Raw genomic sequence first — 16,184 nt, forward strand, 5'->3', positions numbered from 1 at the left:
TTAGAAGAAATGATTTGGGTCCTAAAATACTTCTAAGTATGCCTCCGTTATTGACTTTCCTTTAGTATAAGTAATCAAAGATGCTATCATATGAATTATAAAGTCAAGTTGCATTATAACCAGTGATGGTTTGTTTTATAAGAGGTAGGTAGTATGTATGCCATAGGCCATAAAAGATGAAGACATGGAAAATGACAACCATGAGCCAAATGCCATTTCCTATCTTCTAGGTTATGGATGGCCAGTCAGAGACTTGATATCAATATATCAGAGCAATATCTTACATAATGAAAGAAGTCTAATTTTTGTTACTATTAATATCATAAAATTTTAATATTATTTTTTCCTGTTAAGCAACTAATTTCAATGTGCATTAGAGTATTTAGTGATTGTGTAGTTTTTTTTTTTTTTGACTCAGTCCTTCCTCAGATCTTCTGCTGGTCAAGAAGAGAGGGAGGCACTGGCCAGGCTTGGGTATCTGCCAAGAAGTAGGACAAAAGTTGGGTAGGAGAAAGTGAAGAGGAACAGACAATCAGATAAAACAGCAAAATAATGGGAGGCACTGGATCTAGAGGAAAACTGAAACATATGCAGAGGAGATTTAGTACAAAAAGCAAAGCAGCAGAAAGGGAAGTGAGAAGACCAACAGCCCACCAGAATGGTGTTAGGCAGATAGATACACATGAATGACAGGGGAATGAAGGCCCAACCCAGAGACTTCCTTTAGGGCCTCCCTGAAACACTCATTTTACAGTTAAAAATACCTTTACATCCTGTAATACAAAGAAGTAAAAACCTCAGAAATAACTGCTGGTTTGGTCCGGTCACAAGTGCTCATGCGGTAAGTATATACACTGACCTTCCTTGACTGTAGCCTCATTATACCAGCATTATAATATCATACATATGCCTGGAAGTTCATGAATCTAATGATAGCAGACTGAATTCTGGATAACTGCATGCACAATATACAAACAGTTATGTAATAGCTAAATGTCAATTAACTGACCTCACACGTCAATCATCTAACACTACCCTCGTAACCACCCATCAAAAGTCGATATAAGGTATACCTCCGTAATTTTGCAGGGCTATTACCATTTCCGGCATAGCCTGTTTCTTTCTTGAAATACTTTAATAAATTTTGCTTTTCTTAAACTTTGCTGATCTGCAATTCTTTACTGCATTGGCGAGAAGAACCAAGCCCCTCAATGTTCCCAGGGTGCCAGGAAGGGTAACAATGGCATGAAGACAACTTTAAACTGGAGCATGTGAATAAACAGCAGCCAAAGAAAGAAACAGTGTCTAAACTTAAGCAGAACCCCCTGGAAATACAGCTGCTATTGACCCACCCTCAGAGGGAGGGTGACTCTCTGAATTCAGTTGCTATCAATCTCTCTCTTGTGGAGCTTCCAGCCAGGGATAATAGTGCACGTTGTCATCAGGATGAAAAAGAAGCCTAATGGAACCTTTTGTACTTTCCTACTGATGCTCTAAAACTATCCCCTTTTGTTAAACTGGTATATAAATCTATACCTTTGGCTATTCGGTGAACTACTGCTTTTAGAGTGCTTCTGCATGCAAGTAAAATAAAATTTTTCTCCTGTTAATTTGACAGTCATTAATTAATTAAGAGGCCTCCAATCAAAGAGTATAAATTGGTAGAAGAAAAGTTTTCCTCCCAACAGAACCTTAACTGGAAAAGGCCAGAATAGGATTTTAAACTATATATGTAGGAGCAAAGAAATAATGAAAAACTCTTTTGAGATCAAAGATGGGGGTTGAATAGGAGGGAAGAGGATTGTAATCACACACCTCAAACACCACTGGCACTGATCAGCCATGATGCTGACTGGGCTACTCCAACACAAAGCAAGAAGGCTAAATAAAACACAGACTAGGCAAAACGAAACAAACCAACTACTTAATCTATTTCTCAGAAGACGTCTTTTTAGTTTATATTGCTTGAAGAATTAAAATGTACCTCCTTTCCGAATTATTTGTCTAACGAAAAATAGAAGGGGAGAGAGTTTAAGATTATGTAATGTTCTGTTGTCACAAGGTAAAATATAAAATTAAAAGGTAATGGCAGTAGAAAAGTAAGTGTTATGACAGGGAGGTCCTTTCCTGGACTATAATTTTAAAGTCTTGAAAATAATCAATCAGTCTTTTAATAAGTAGGATAATCATAAAGATATGAATAGGATAGCAAAGCAGCATTTTTAAAAGTGCCTAGATAATAAAAATGCACAACCTTGCTGGTTGAATATTCAAGAGGCAAGGACACTTTCTGAAGTTTAAATTCATTTAATCTAAGTCTCTGTTCTCTTTTACATTAAAGCCAGAAATGAATATTAACCATTTTTATTAACTATGGCCCTCCTTTTTAAAATGTTGAAACCTACTATTAGAATATGCTTCCAAATTCAGTGATATTTATTTTCCAATGTATGCACAAAAGTTATGCAGATAAAGTTATAATGAGCTTAAGAAGTTATATAAACTATCGTTTTGTATTAAGATCTGAACTTATATTTTTAACAACTAAAATTAAGGACTTTACAGAGTTATCTAATAGTAGTGTAATTATTTGCAGAGTCAATGTAAACTAAGTTTTTTAAAAAGGTACTATTTCCAATATGAAAGATCAATGTTATAAAGAGTAAAGGAAGATGGAAAAGACATTCTGAATTTCTATTAGAGCTAAATGTCTCGCCTTTAGAATTCTTACATGGCTTAGTTTCATTTTTTTCTGAAATTTTTTTCCTGACTTTCAGTTTTGGCTCCTTCTTCATAACTACTTTCAGACTCTAATAATCAGAAAATATTTTAAAAATATTTCTACTTATTTTTAAATTATAAATGTATAAACATTTTTAATAATATAAAATTTTTTAAATCGTTAAAAATATTTTGAAAATATTTCTAGTTTCGGCTTTATCAGTAGTTACTGGGGAATGATAAGATGTATATAGGATTTAGGATTTATAATACAACTAAGAATATGAACTTAATGAACATAAACATCTCTAAATTGACTACTAATGCAACAGACATTTGGGACGGCTATTAATGTGGTCGAAAGGTTTGGATTAAAGAGTGTAAGCATTCAGGTAATTAGAGAGTGCAAAAAGTTTGTAGGCAGCAAAATAAAATTAGAACAGAAGAAATAGAGAGAAGAATGGATCCTGAATTAAGATTTCTGCATGGTTGGAGTGAATTGCTTAGTTAAGCCCAAGTGGAGAATCTTCTCAGAAATCATGTTCAGTTTAGAAAGGAACGTGCCGTCTGCTCCATTAGACCTTTTGCCCAACCCCCAAAACCCACAATTTTTATTTATAAAAATTAGCGTGATAGAGTTTAGCTAAAAACTAATTATCAAATGGCTGAATTAAATCATAAATGTTAACTCTCTTCTAAATCATTAAAGAAATAAAAAAATATATGATTATATGTAGTTTAAAAGTAACAACTCAGGAGAGAGACTTAAATTTTTAAATAATTAAAAATTTTACTCTTGCCACTAACTTGCCATATGACCTCATTTATTGATCCTCAGGTATTTCATCAACATGAGAGTATCGAAAAACATGGTTGCTAAGGTTCCTTTCTGCCCTAAAATTCCAGAATTTTATAGATAAGTTTCCAAATATTAGACAACCTAGTGTGATTTTTAAAATTTTTACAGGAGATGTTGAATGATAGCTTTTGAAATCATACTTACATTTTGGCCCATTTATCTAGTTCTTCCAGATATGTTTTAACCATTTTTGGTTGAAGGCCAAGAGAATGTCCTGAGAAATAGAAGGCATTTTCATCCTTATTCACTAGAGATAAATCAACTGAAACAGAAGAAAATATTTTTAAAATGCTTATTAAATTAATTCACATTCTTCCATTTGGCATTGTTAATCCAGTACAAACAATTAATATGATTAACTCCAAGAAGGATAATAAATCGTTTAATTCTTCCCAAGGATAACATCAAGTTCTCTGAAAAAAATTAATTTTTTACACTTATGTTTTAAAATATAATTTACATAGCTTTTGTCGAGATCACGCATATTTATTTTGCTTCACTAGAAAATCTAATTAGCAACTACTCTCAATCATAAATAGCCAAAGGCATTAAAAAAAAAGGAAGAATATCAGCCTATGTAGTCAGAGTGGAAGGTTACCAGAATTTAGGCAAGTACTAATTGGTGTTGTAGATATGGCAACTTTTAAAGAAATCTAATTGATCATTTACACATCTAAAGTAGATATATTGAATTATTACCTTTTCTCATTCTATATATCTATATACATATATTATTAAAACATATATAGACAAAGATCATTCTCTATATCTACTTAGTCAAATAAATCAGAACTTTAGTGATTTGTCTATCTTATAACTCTCTCCTTACTACAATGAATGGAGTTTCATCAGCAAGCGAATCCATTTGCTTAAAATATAGTCCAAAAATGCACAAGTTTATAATTGTGTTCTACTAAATATTCTTTTAATTCTGTGGGAAAAAAAATACTCCTGGCTGATATTTCATCCGAATCATTTGGTAATATATTTGTCCTTACTTTAGACTACCTAATTAAACCTTTCCAGGCTCTTTAAAGACCTACCATCAATTTCAACCTGGCCTCTTTTATAGATACTGTGCATCTTTTTCATTGCATCTCTTAAGCCTGATCCAATAAAAGAGGTGTAAATATTGTTCACACATTTAAATTGATTCATTAAGTTCTTTGTTGACCTAGAGAACAAATATTGAAGGATTTTATTTAGAATTCTGTGCTTTTAATTGGTGTATCATGGGTCAAATTTCAACTAAGCATTCAAATAAGTACATATTGAAAACTAAACATATTCTCTGGATGTGTCAGCCCTATCAATGATCTCAGATAAGGAGGCAACAACCCAGATCTGTGTTCCCATTACCTTACTTTTTCTTTCATTGCTGATGCTTTTATAGACAAATAGGTAGTGGGTTGCTTTTATTTAGAAAGTCATTTTTTTTTTAAAGGGTGCTCAATGTGAAAGAAAAGCAGAATTGTAAACTAAATTATCTCGTTCCATGACAGCCCAAGATATAGTTCTTTAAGAATTAGCTTTATTTTTCTCACACCTCTACTCTTCAAATAAATTTCACTTAAGACTCATTCAATCACCTGTACGATATCTCCATCATGCCCTATACCTGTAAATTTATTTTCTTTACAGATTCATTTTCTTCTCTCTCTCTCTCCCTTCTCCCCAGCCCTCCCCCTCTTCTCATTCTCTCATTCTCTCTCTCTCTCTCTGCCAGCACTGCCAGAATGGGACGTTTCCTTAGAGAAAAGAGAATAAGTTAGCAATGTGAGAAGGATAGTTGGAACCTGAGGTAGGAAGTACCACCTCCTACCTTCATACATACCTACTGTATACCCACCACCCTCCCCCACTCCCCTGTCAGTAACTAACCTTGAGAAATAATAGCTATGATAGCTTAGAGTGGACAAGGAGATACAGAACTCAACTGACAGCAGTATAAGACCCTTGAGGGTATTGAGAGGGCCCTCAGACAGCTGCTGTACAAAGATTATATCATGTACATAGATATTATGTTTATAATTATATGGCTCAAAGTTATTTTTCCTTTTCCCCTCCTCTCCCTTCTGTTCCTTAGTCTGTTGCAACCCAACAACTCTTTTAATATTTCATATATAGGAGGAAAAGAATTAAGTTGAACATAGCATTCTCAAATTGTGATCAGCTTCTGGATCTTCAATTATAGGATTCTTCATGTGTTCCCCAAATGTCTAGGGGTTTTTCTGCATTTGTGCCAAGGGGAGACCCTTTGTTAGGATACCAGGTATTTTTTAGAATTTGGGGTCAACAATGACTTATGTATTCCCATCCTCAAGATTGTAATGTCAATTTTTATTGATTGTCACATCAATCATTACCAATAATCAGCTGTTGCTTCTTTATAGGTAGAGCTCAAATCTAGAGTCTGCCAGAATACATATAGAACGTTTGAGCTCTAGATGAGAATATACTTCTTCCTGTTTCAGTGCCAGTGGCCTGGTTGTTATACGATTCTACATCTTTGGGTTCTGTTGGATGGCTTGTTTAATATTTTGTGTTCAAGGGCATGGGAGAATTCTCTTTATGAATACATTCACTGTATTTATTCTTTCTTCCAAATTCAAGTCAGAAATGACAAACCAGTCATCTTGTTCTTTAGGGTATTTTCCGTCGTTGACAACTTTTTAGCATATTGAAGATTTGATGTTCTTCCAAAATATATATTTTTAAAATGATAGTATTCATATTTCTTTTCTTTGAAGTAAGAGATGCCAATTTGGGCATAAGCCATTATAATTTTTCTAGCCTTTTTTGGCTTTCTCTCCTAGTTTAAAAGCCTTTTCACAAAGGACATGCAGCTTACTACAATTTCTCCCTTTTCCAAATAAACTTCTGCTTGATCAACACATCATTTTGGTGGGTCTTGAAATCTTGGTTAAGTCATAATGCCTCAAGACTGATCAACTCTTCGTTTTCCAACCTTTTTCTTTTTTAGCGCATTTGCTTCTTTTATTTGAGAAGGTCATCTTTTGTGTTTGGTTTCATTTCACATTTGAGATGAAGAAATAAATGAAATGAAATGTCTCAGTTTCTTCCTCTTAACCCATACTGTCCAGACCATATTGCCACAGGAGAGTATGTAAATAAATAAATGTAGCTGCATTCTCATAAAACTTTATTACAAAAAAATGTTTAGTGACCCTCATCCTAGGGTCACTCTCCTTATTCTAGCACATGTTGGGCATGTGGAAAGAATTTATAAATTTCCTTTATCAGTCAAGTCTCCATCTCTTGTAAGTCTTCCCTGAGTTGGGAATATTTGTTTCTTATTATAGGCCCTCTGTATTAGTTTGTGAAGGCTTCTGTAACAAATTCCCACAAACTAGGTGCTTAAATAATAGAAAAATATTATCTATCATTCTGGAGGCTGGAAATCCTATTGGCGGAGTTCATTGCTTCTGAGGGCTGTGAGAAAAGGACCTGTTCTAAGTTTTTTGACTCATAAATAGCTGTACTCATGTTCACAGACATTCTCCTTGCATGTCTCCTTGCTTGTCTACAAATTTTCCCTTTTTATAAGTCATATCGAATTAGGGTCTACCCCAACAACCTCATTTTAACCTGAGTATGTCTAAAAAGACTCTCTTCAAATAAGGCCACGCTCTGTTGTATTAGGGTTTAGGACTTCAGCACATACATTTTTTTAGGGGACACGATTCAACCTATAACACTTTTCTTAAAGGTTTATTTGACTTCAATTGGTCTAGGAACTAGAATTTCAACTTTCTACAAACAGGTCTCACCTAAATTAGGCCTTAAGTCAACAGTTTTAGAGACATTTGGTGGGAGGTCTCGTCTCTCAACAAAGGTTCCAGGATGATTGCTATAGAGCTCATGATTCTGGAAATTCAATTGACTGCTTTTGAGGAATATTTTAGTGCATCAAAAGTGTCTATCACTCTAGACCTTATTTTCTTACTCTTTTAGTTTAGTTATATGTTTGAAGTCTAACCAGGATCCAGTTTTGTTTTTGCAATATTAACAGAACGATGAAGTAATTTTTTTTTCTTTTTACATAGAAAGGAGAAACCAAAAAGTAACCATGTGGCTTGACTAAAAAAATAAAAATGAGTTTCAAAGATTTTAAAAATGACTTGTTAAAGAATATTTTCTAAAATTGTTTTAAATAGGAACTCAAATGTTAATAGTTATGTCTATCAGATGCCAGTGTGTATTTTTGATATGTATGTTATGGGGATATTGTATATACATAAACCAACATAAAATGGCAATGCTACTATTTGAAGTCTAATTATTTCCTTTCAGCATTTCAAAAATGTTTTGATTTATTAAAATTGTTTTTTGTTGGAATATTACTAGATATTTGTTTATTAGAATTAAACACTAGTTTGTTTACATATCCTTCTGTAATTAAAAATATATATAAATATTCTTTTTTTAAAATATAGTTTAATTTTAATTGATTTTTTTAACCTCAAACTTAAGGAATTTACTTGGCTGTTATACTTAAACTTAAAAAGTCTTATGATATAACTCAATATAAAGAAATAAAGCTGAATCAAAGCTTTAGACAATGATCTAAGAAAGAGTATTATTGGTCAAAAGTTACTTTGTAAGCAATATCCAGGGAATGGTTGCTGTGACTATTAGATTTTCATGATGATTTTTTCGAACCATCTCTGTGGAAGTTAACCCCTACAAGAAACATGTTCATTTATTTGTTTTAAAAGAATTTATATTTAAGAAATCTTTCTTCCATATATGTACCAAAAGATAAATCCCCCCAATACCATTAAAAGGTCATGTAATTAGGAGTTTCAGGGAATCATTAGAGTGCTTTTCTGATTAGAAATCCTAGGCTAAAATTTTAACTTACTATAATCATTCTTTTGACAAATACAAACTAATATTTTTTAAAATGAGGAATTCTGTCTCAAATTTAATAAGAAAAAATAAGCAAGAAGAGAAAGAAAAAGAAAAGACACTCCTCAAAGATAAACATTGTTTTCACAGATTGGTGAACATAAAATTGTTGCTGATGGTATTATAATCAGTAATGGAAAGAGATTCCAGCTGTGTTTGTTTCATTTATAGTTTGATTATTTGGAGTATTTTTAATGCCCAAAAATTTGCAAGCAGCTAATACAAATTTTTGGATAACAACTGTCTAATTGTAAAATTGTCCCAATAGTAATACTTGAGTTACTAATGTGATTGGAACTTCGTGGTTGTCACTGACAATATTGAATTAATTTTGGCAATTTGGAGTACTGCTTAACTAGAATTGATGCTTATGTCTATAAATTTCTGAGATCATAGTCCTCTACCATAGTCCTCTGAGGAACAAGGGAAAATTTTATCAATAGACAAATAATCTCCAGAAGCAAACCAACAGGATCAGAACTTGTCACTTTAATAAATGGCACGTCGAGAACTGTATCTCACTACTTTTGAGGGCCAGTCCTGGTTCTGGTCATTAGAATGAAAGACTAGCTTATTAACATTTTCTTTTCTTTAAAAAATATTTTAAAATAAATGTTTCTTCTTTTAAAGTATAGTTTAGATTTAATAAGCATTTTTTTTTCTTATACCACAGAAAACCATTTCTTGCTTCTCCACTTCAGAGAAGTCTAAGACACAACTTGACATAGAGAAGTACACTCCACTTTGACACAGTGAATGTAACTAAAATGCAGAGTAGCACTGTAGACTCTGAAGAATAAATAAATGGTAACACATATATTGGGGAAGAAAAGCAGAATTTGAAATACCACCAAATTGTCATTGAGTTTCTTTTTTTTCTCCACTTTCGAGAAATTTCTTGTGGCTTGGTTTCAAAGACAGCCAGAAAACCCAAACTATGTGGTGAGTGTGGACTGTAAGAACTCCAAGAGAAGCTCACTATTCCTATTTCTGGTCAGAGTGAGAGAGAGAATCACCAAGGATCAGAGAGTGCTGTGGTGCGTTCAAATCTAAGACCCACAGAGCCAAGTGAGATGAATTATGAGACTTTATTAGCTGGCCTGTGACTGACTCTCCACCACGCAGGGTCAGAGAATCAGTCCCCAGCTCCCAAAAGAGGCAGCTTATAAAGCCTAGAACCACATCAAACAAGCAAGCAGATTACAGAAGCAGAAGTTGGCTCACTTGAAAATTTTCCACCTTTAACAAGAAGACTGGCAAAATCCTGTAGGATTTTTTTTTTCTGTTGTGTGTGTGTGTGTGTGTGTGTGTGTGTGTGTGTGTGTGTGTGTTCATAGTAGTCAGCAGTCAATCCTGTCACAGTGGTGACAATTGTAACAGCAACAGCATCAAAAACACTAAAATAATTGAGGAAGGAGTCCCCTTTTTTCTAATCAGAGGAAGAATGGTTCTTAAAAAATGGGGTTACTCTGACTGCATTTGTTCTCTCTGTCCTCCGTTCTCTTGCTGCTGGGAACCAGAATCAATTGGAGTCACAGGAAGTATATAACTAAATGAGTAAAGTTTTAGTTTTTTTAGTCAAAGAAAAATGAAGGTGGCCACCTGAGGTCAGAAAAGTGTTAAGCTTATTACAAAGAGGGAGCTTAAGTATAAAGTTGTACATGAACTACTAAGTTCACCCTTGTACTGAGCCCAAGTTGATCTAAACCTAAATGGTGTAACATAGCGTTGAGAGCTAAAGCCAGGTCCCACATTGGTAATCAAGTAACAGACACACAGACAGATCCAAAGAGTACTGCAGAAGCTTTAAGAACTGAATTTACATTGGAACCATCATCCACAGTAGCTGGGTAGGACCTTGCAAACTGAACTTATCTGTGCAGATTGCTTGCTAACCGAACCAAGGGAAACAAGCAATATCAAAGAGTTGAAAAAGATACCATGTCTCACAATACAGTCATGTGCCACTTAACTAGAGAAGTACATTCTGAGAAAAGTATCCTTAGGCAATTTTGTCCTTTTGTAAAGATAGAGTACACTTACCCAAACCTAGAAAGTATAGCTCACTACACACCTAGCTATATGGTATAGCTTATTATTCTGTAGGGGATTAAAACTAATTTGCCCTTTATCCTTCCAGGTTCTTGGCTGTGACACCTCCTATAATAAAAGATTTACAGAAGAAAAAAAAGTTTAATAACATCATACCTCCTGCATCATTGAAGACAACCATGAAAAATTAGTAACTTGCCAAAATGGCTTAAGTCACCACTTTAAATACCATCTTCAGCTAAAGACAAAAGATGATGGGGGGTGGGGGAGGCCAGTTATAGGAGGTTCAAAGCATAGTGAACACTGGCAAGCTTTTTATGTAGATTTGTCTTTATCTTCTGCATTGATAAGAATTTCTAGAGGTAAGATCATCCCCTTCTTTCTGGTACAGCCAAGGAGACACTCCTACAAAGAGCTTTCCCTTAAAAATGTAAATGTATTTTACAAAGGTAAACTTTGATTTGGTTTACAGACCTTCCTGCTTGTCTGCTGTTTCTTAAATTAACAAGCCTAAAATAATCCTAATACCAAAGAGACATACTTTAAAATGACAATTCTGTTCCCCATAGCTCCTAGACAACAAACTCATATAGCATGTCACTGTGTTGAATGCTGCAGGCAATTGTAACATAATGGTAAGTATTTGTGTAATGCATTACACTGTGATGTTAAATGGCTATGATGTCACTAAATGATAGAAAATTTTCAGCTCCGTTATAATCTTATAAGACTACCATCATATGTGCAGTTCATTGTTAAATGAAATATCCTTATTGGGCACATGACTATATTCAAAATGTCTAAGATACACAATAACATTATTCAATATAAGAATCAGAACAAGCACAATACCTGACGGAAAAGAAAATCAATGAACAGCAACCTCAATCTAGCATAGCTATTAGAATTATCAAAGACTTTAAAGTAGCTATCATAACCATAATCTAAGATGTAAAGGAAGACACTCTTGAAATAAATAAAAAGAGTTTAGCAGAGAAATAAAATATTTTTCAAAGAAACAAATTGAAACTTTAGAACTAAAAAATACAAGTTCTAGAAATTCCCAGGACTCAAAGCAGGATGGCAATGACAAAAAAGGAAATGAAATTATAGACAGATTAATAGAAATTATCCAATATATCCATCAGATAAAAAACAGACAAACAAACAAAAGATAATAAACATGGCCTCAACAATACATAGGACAATACCAAAAGGTATAACATTTGTATTACTGGAATACCGAAGAAGGGCCTGTTTGGGATCCCCATGGTAGACTCCTCACAGCATCACCCTGACTGAGAAAGGGAAGAGCTCCATGAAACCCCTGTAGGCAGGGACTACAGCCAATCTCAGCAGGAAGCAGATACAAAAGAAAAGACCTTCCGTCCCTCAACATCGATACTAATAATAAGGAGGTTCATTGCTCTTAGAAAAGAGTTAGGCAGGGAAGTTAGGGGGTTTCAGATCTGCCTACAAAGACACTGAGGTCGTCCTATCCTAGAAGGGGTAGGCCCTAATCCATCCACAATCAAGCAAGCCAGAAGGCATTTTTTAAACTCACACACAAAAAAACCAATAGGTAGAGAATTAAGTATCAGTTTAAACCAGTCACTCGCACTTGCACAATGAAGACCCCCAACAACCTTCAACCTTCACCTTAGCCTCATTATACCATCACTATAAAATGATGTATATGCCCAGAAGTTGATTAGTATCATTATAACAGACTGAATTCTGGGAACGAACATGCGCAGAAAGCAAAATGATGAATCACTGAGTATTGTCAATCTTAGTTGTTAATCAAGGAGGCCCACCCCACTAAGAAAAGTAACCATCCACAGCAAATAGGGATAAAAACCCCAAAGGCTTTGTTACCAGGCCTTTTGAGCCACGCTTCTCTTGCTCAGGCCCGCTTCCACGTCTGGAAATGTACTTTCTCTTCTAATAAAACTTTTCTTTTCTACTGTATTTCAGTGTCTTGCTCAATTTTTTATTAGAGACATCAAGAATCTGGACAACACAATGGAAAAGACCTCCACTCTCCAGTAACAGCTTGACCCAGAGCATGGAAAGTCCTCTGCCATAGAAAGTTGCCCTGAAACTTATGATTAATGCCCTTCTGCTTACTGATCACAACCCTGCTGGTCTAATATTCTTTCTGGACTACTCTCATCTTTATTCCTGGGGTGCTAATGTCACCCAAGGACCATATTGCCAGAGGAACTGTTGTGGTGCCATCAAATCTTAGACCCACAGAGCCAATTGTGATGAATTGTGAGAGAAATAAAATATTGTGAGCCTTTTTTGGCCGGCCGGTGACTGACTCTCTACCATGCAGGGTTAGAAGAGATCAGCCCCAGCTCCCAAAAGAGGCAGTTTATAAAGCCTAGAACAAGTAAGCAGATTACAGAAGCAGAAGATGACCCTTAGCAGATCTGGTTAACATCAAGCACACAGATTACCACACCCTGGTTAACAATCAGAAGTTAGCCCTTAGTACATCTTTGATCAGATTACCATGCCCTGGTTAATAGAATCAGAAATAAATCGTTAATGCTGGCTTATTGGAAAATTTTCCACTCATAACATTCTCCACTGGTTTTCTAGGGAGCAGTGGGCAGTGAGCTCTGAGTTTCACTGCCTGCACCCTTTTTTGACATATGTGGTTAACAGTAGGTCTAATCCTCTCCTACTCTGTCAGGCCTCACCTAAAGCCATAAAGACCCCCTTACTTTAGGACAGAGAGAATTAAGATGGTCCAAACTGGACCCTTGATAGTCTTATTTTTAGTGGGTCCTCTGTCCATCACAGGGTCCATTGTTCTGATGTCTGTGGTGGATGTGCAGCCTTGATTCTGGTACAGTGAATCCAATGACGGCGTCTAGCTACCTTGACTGCGGTGGGTGTTGTGAGGATGACAGGAAAAGGTCCATCCCAGCGGGGCTCAAGAGAAGCAGCCTGTACCTTTCTCACCCAGATCCAATCACCTGCAGTGTGGTTGTGTGGCTGGACTGGATGCTGAGCAGCAGTTCTGGTGGCAGAGACCAGTTGGTGGGTCTCCTGTCATGCGAGGGAGAGAGTTTTCAAAGATTTAAGCAGTGAAAATTATGAACTTCTATTAGCTTTTCTTCCCCTAACTTGGGGAGGAGAGGTAGGGGTCTTCCAAACATTATTTCATAAGGCGTGATGCCCTCACAATAGGGTGTGCACCGTACCCCTAAAAGGGCAAAGGGGAGGAGACTCACCCAGTTTTTGCCAGTTTCCAGCTTGAATTTAATTAAGGTTTCTTTCAAGGTCCTATTCATCCTTTCTACTTGTCCTGAACTCTGGGGCCTATAAATGCAATTCAATTTCCAATTGATTCCTGACACTTTTGCTAGAGATTGGCTGGTCTGGGCGATGAATGCCAGGCCGTTGTCGGACCCCAGTGTTATGGGCAGGCCAAATTGAGGTACTATTTCTGAGACTAATTTCTTTACTACTACCTGAGTGGTCTCCTGCTTGGTGGGGAAGGCTTCAGTCTATCCTAAAAAGTGTCAGTGAATACAAGCAAGTACTTGAATCCAAAAGTTCCCGGGCTGGCCTCAGTGAAATCCAACTCCCAATGTTCCCCCGGTGCTTGTCCATGAAGTCTCGTCCTTTGTTGTATTTCCTTGAAGGGCCCTGGATTCGCTTGTGCGCAGACGTGGCACTGGGCTGATACCTGCTTGGTCATCGTTGCAGCTATGGAATGTAATAGTCTCTTTTTAACAGTTCAGTTAACTTGGTCCTCCCAAGTGAGTGCTCTGGTGAACCTGGGTTATAAGGTCTCGGCTCAAGGCCTCAGGTACTACAATGCGGCCGTCCAGGAGCCTAACCTACCCAGAAGATTCTTCTTTGCCTCCCAGCTTGTTGCATAGTTCAGCTTCCCCTGGAGTATAGGTAGAGGTGTCCGTTAGCCCTCTGGGTGGTAGGGCTGGCAGAATGTCAATTGGCCCCACTGGTTTTGGGGCAGCCTCCTTTGCTGTTTGATCAGCGGAGGAGTTGCCCTGTGCTATCTCAGAGCTTGAGGTCTGGTGCCCTGAACAATGGGTGATTGCCACTTTTTTCAGCAGCCAAATTGCCTCAGGGAGGGCCAGTATTTCCTCTTTATTCTTAATTTCTTTTCCTTCTGAGGTCAGTATCCCCCTTTCCTTATATAATGCCCCATGTACGTGTGCCGTGGCAAAGGCATACCTGCTGTCTGTGTAGTTGTTAAAAGTCTTGTTTTTACCCCACTGCAGAACGTGAGTCACTGCCACTAGTTCAGCCTGCTGAGTTCAAGTTCTATGGCTTAGGGCTTGTGCCCAGATGAGTCTCAGTGGTAACCACTGCAGTCCCAGCATACCTGACTCTTTTTGAGACAAAGCTACTCCCATCCGTAAATAGAGTAGTATCCTGTTTCGGGCAAGGGCTGTCTGTCAGGTCCAGTCTGGTGCAAGTGACATTCTCTAGGACTTCAAGGCAGTCATGCAGGGGTTGGCAAGGGTCATTGTCAGGCGGTAGGATAGCTGGGTTGAGTGTGGCAGTTTTCAGGAACTGAATATGAGGTGGGTTGAGAAGCAGGACCTGATACTGGGTGATCTGAGCATTGGAAATCCAACAGTCTGGTGGACCTGACCTGAAAGTCAGTTCAGTATGCCTTTCCTTGAAGGAAATTGTGGCCTGTAACTTCCGTAGCAAGTCTCTACCCAGCAGCGGGTATGGACATTCTGGCATAACTAGAAATTAATGGGTAATTGTTCCTTTTCCCAGATCTGTTATCCTGGCTTGGGTCCAAGGGTAAGATTTTCCTTGTCCGGTGGCCCCTTGTATAAGTGTCTTTTCCTTTGAGAGTGGGCCCTGGATGCTTTGTAGGACAGAGTAGGTAGCTCCTGTGTCCACCAAAAAGTTCACAGGTTTGCCCCCGACTTGTAAAGTTACCCTGGGCTCCTGGGGGCTCATAATATAAGAGCCTCGACCTCCTCATTCTGCATCCTCAAAAAGTACAAGGGGGGCCTTCTTTTGGGGGGCTTGTCCTTTTTCGGGGCACTCATTCTTCCAATGTCCCTTTTTCTTGCAATGTGTGCACTGGTCCTTTTCTAACCCGACACTTCTGGGTTTATTGTTCGCCCTGGGTGCCTGTTCTCGGCCTCTGCCTTTTCCTGGTGGTCCCTTTGGCTTGGCTTCTTGCATAGTTGCAAGCAGGACCTTGGTCATCCTCTTAGTCTGTGCTATATCTACCTCATCTCTATTGTTGAATATGCGTTGGGCTATCTCGACCAGCTCAGATAGGTTCTTTCCTTCAAATCCTTCCATCCTCAGCAATTTCTTATATCTAGAGCCAACTGACTGACAAAGGCTAAATTCACAGCCCTCCTATTATTAGGGTCCTCCAGGTCAATAGGGGTATATAACCGGTATGACTCTATGAGTCGTTCCAGGAATGCCACCAGTGACTCACCCTTAGTTTGGATGACCTCGCTTACCTTAAATAAGTTAGTAGGTCATTGGGAGGCAGACCGGAGGCCCTAGAGCAGAAGTTGACAATACCGTTGGAGAGCCTCCTTACCTCGGTCGGTGTTGGGGTCCCAAGGTAGACGAGCGTTCAGGAGAACCT

The 16,184-nt window shown here is 37.2% G+C and overlaps 1 protein-coding gene across 1 annotated transcript in view; it reads right to left on the reverse strand.

Annotated features, from left to right (window-relative positions):
- Positions 1-16,184, reverse strand: part of KYNU (kynureninase) — a 99,966-nt gene that overhangs the window by 69,376 nt on the left and 14,406 nt on the right. Inside the window, exon 3 of the mRNA XM_016136366.2 lies at positions 3,725-3,842. Within this exon, the coding sequence (XP_015991852.2) occupies positions 3,725-3,842 (118 nt within the window). The remainder of the gene's footprint in view (positions 1-3,724; positions 3,843-16,184) is intronic.

This window comes from Rousettus aegyptiacus, unplaced genomic scaffold (assembly GCF_014176215.1).
Source record: "Rousettus aegyptiacus isolate mRouAeg1 unplaced genomic scaffold, mRouAeg1.p scaffold_m13_p_2, whole genome shotgun sequence".
NCBI lineage: Eukaryota > Metazoa > Chordata > Mammalia > Chiroptera > Pteropodidae > Rousettus > Rousettus aegyptiacus.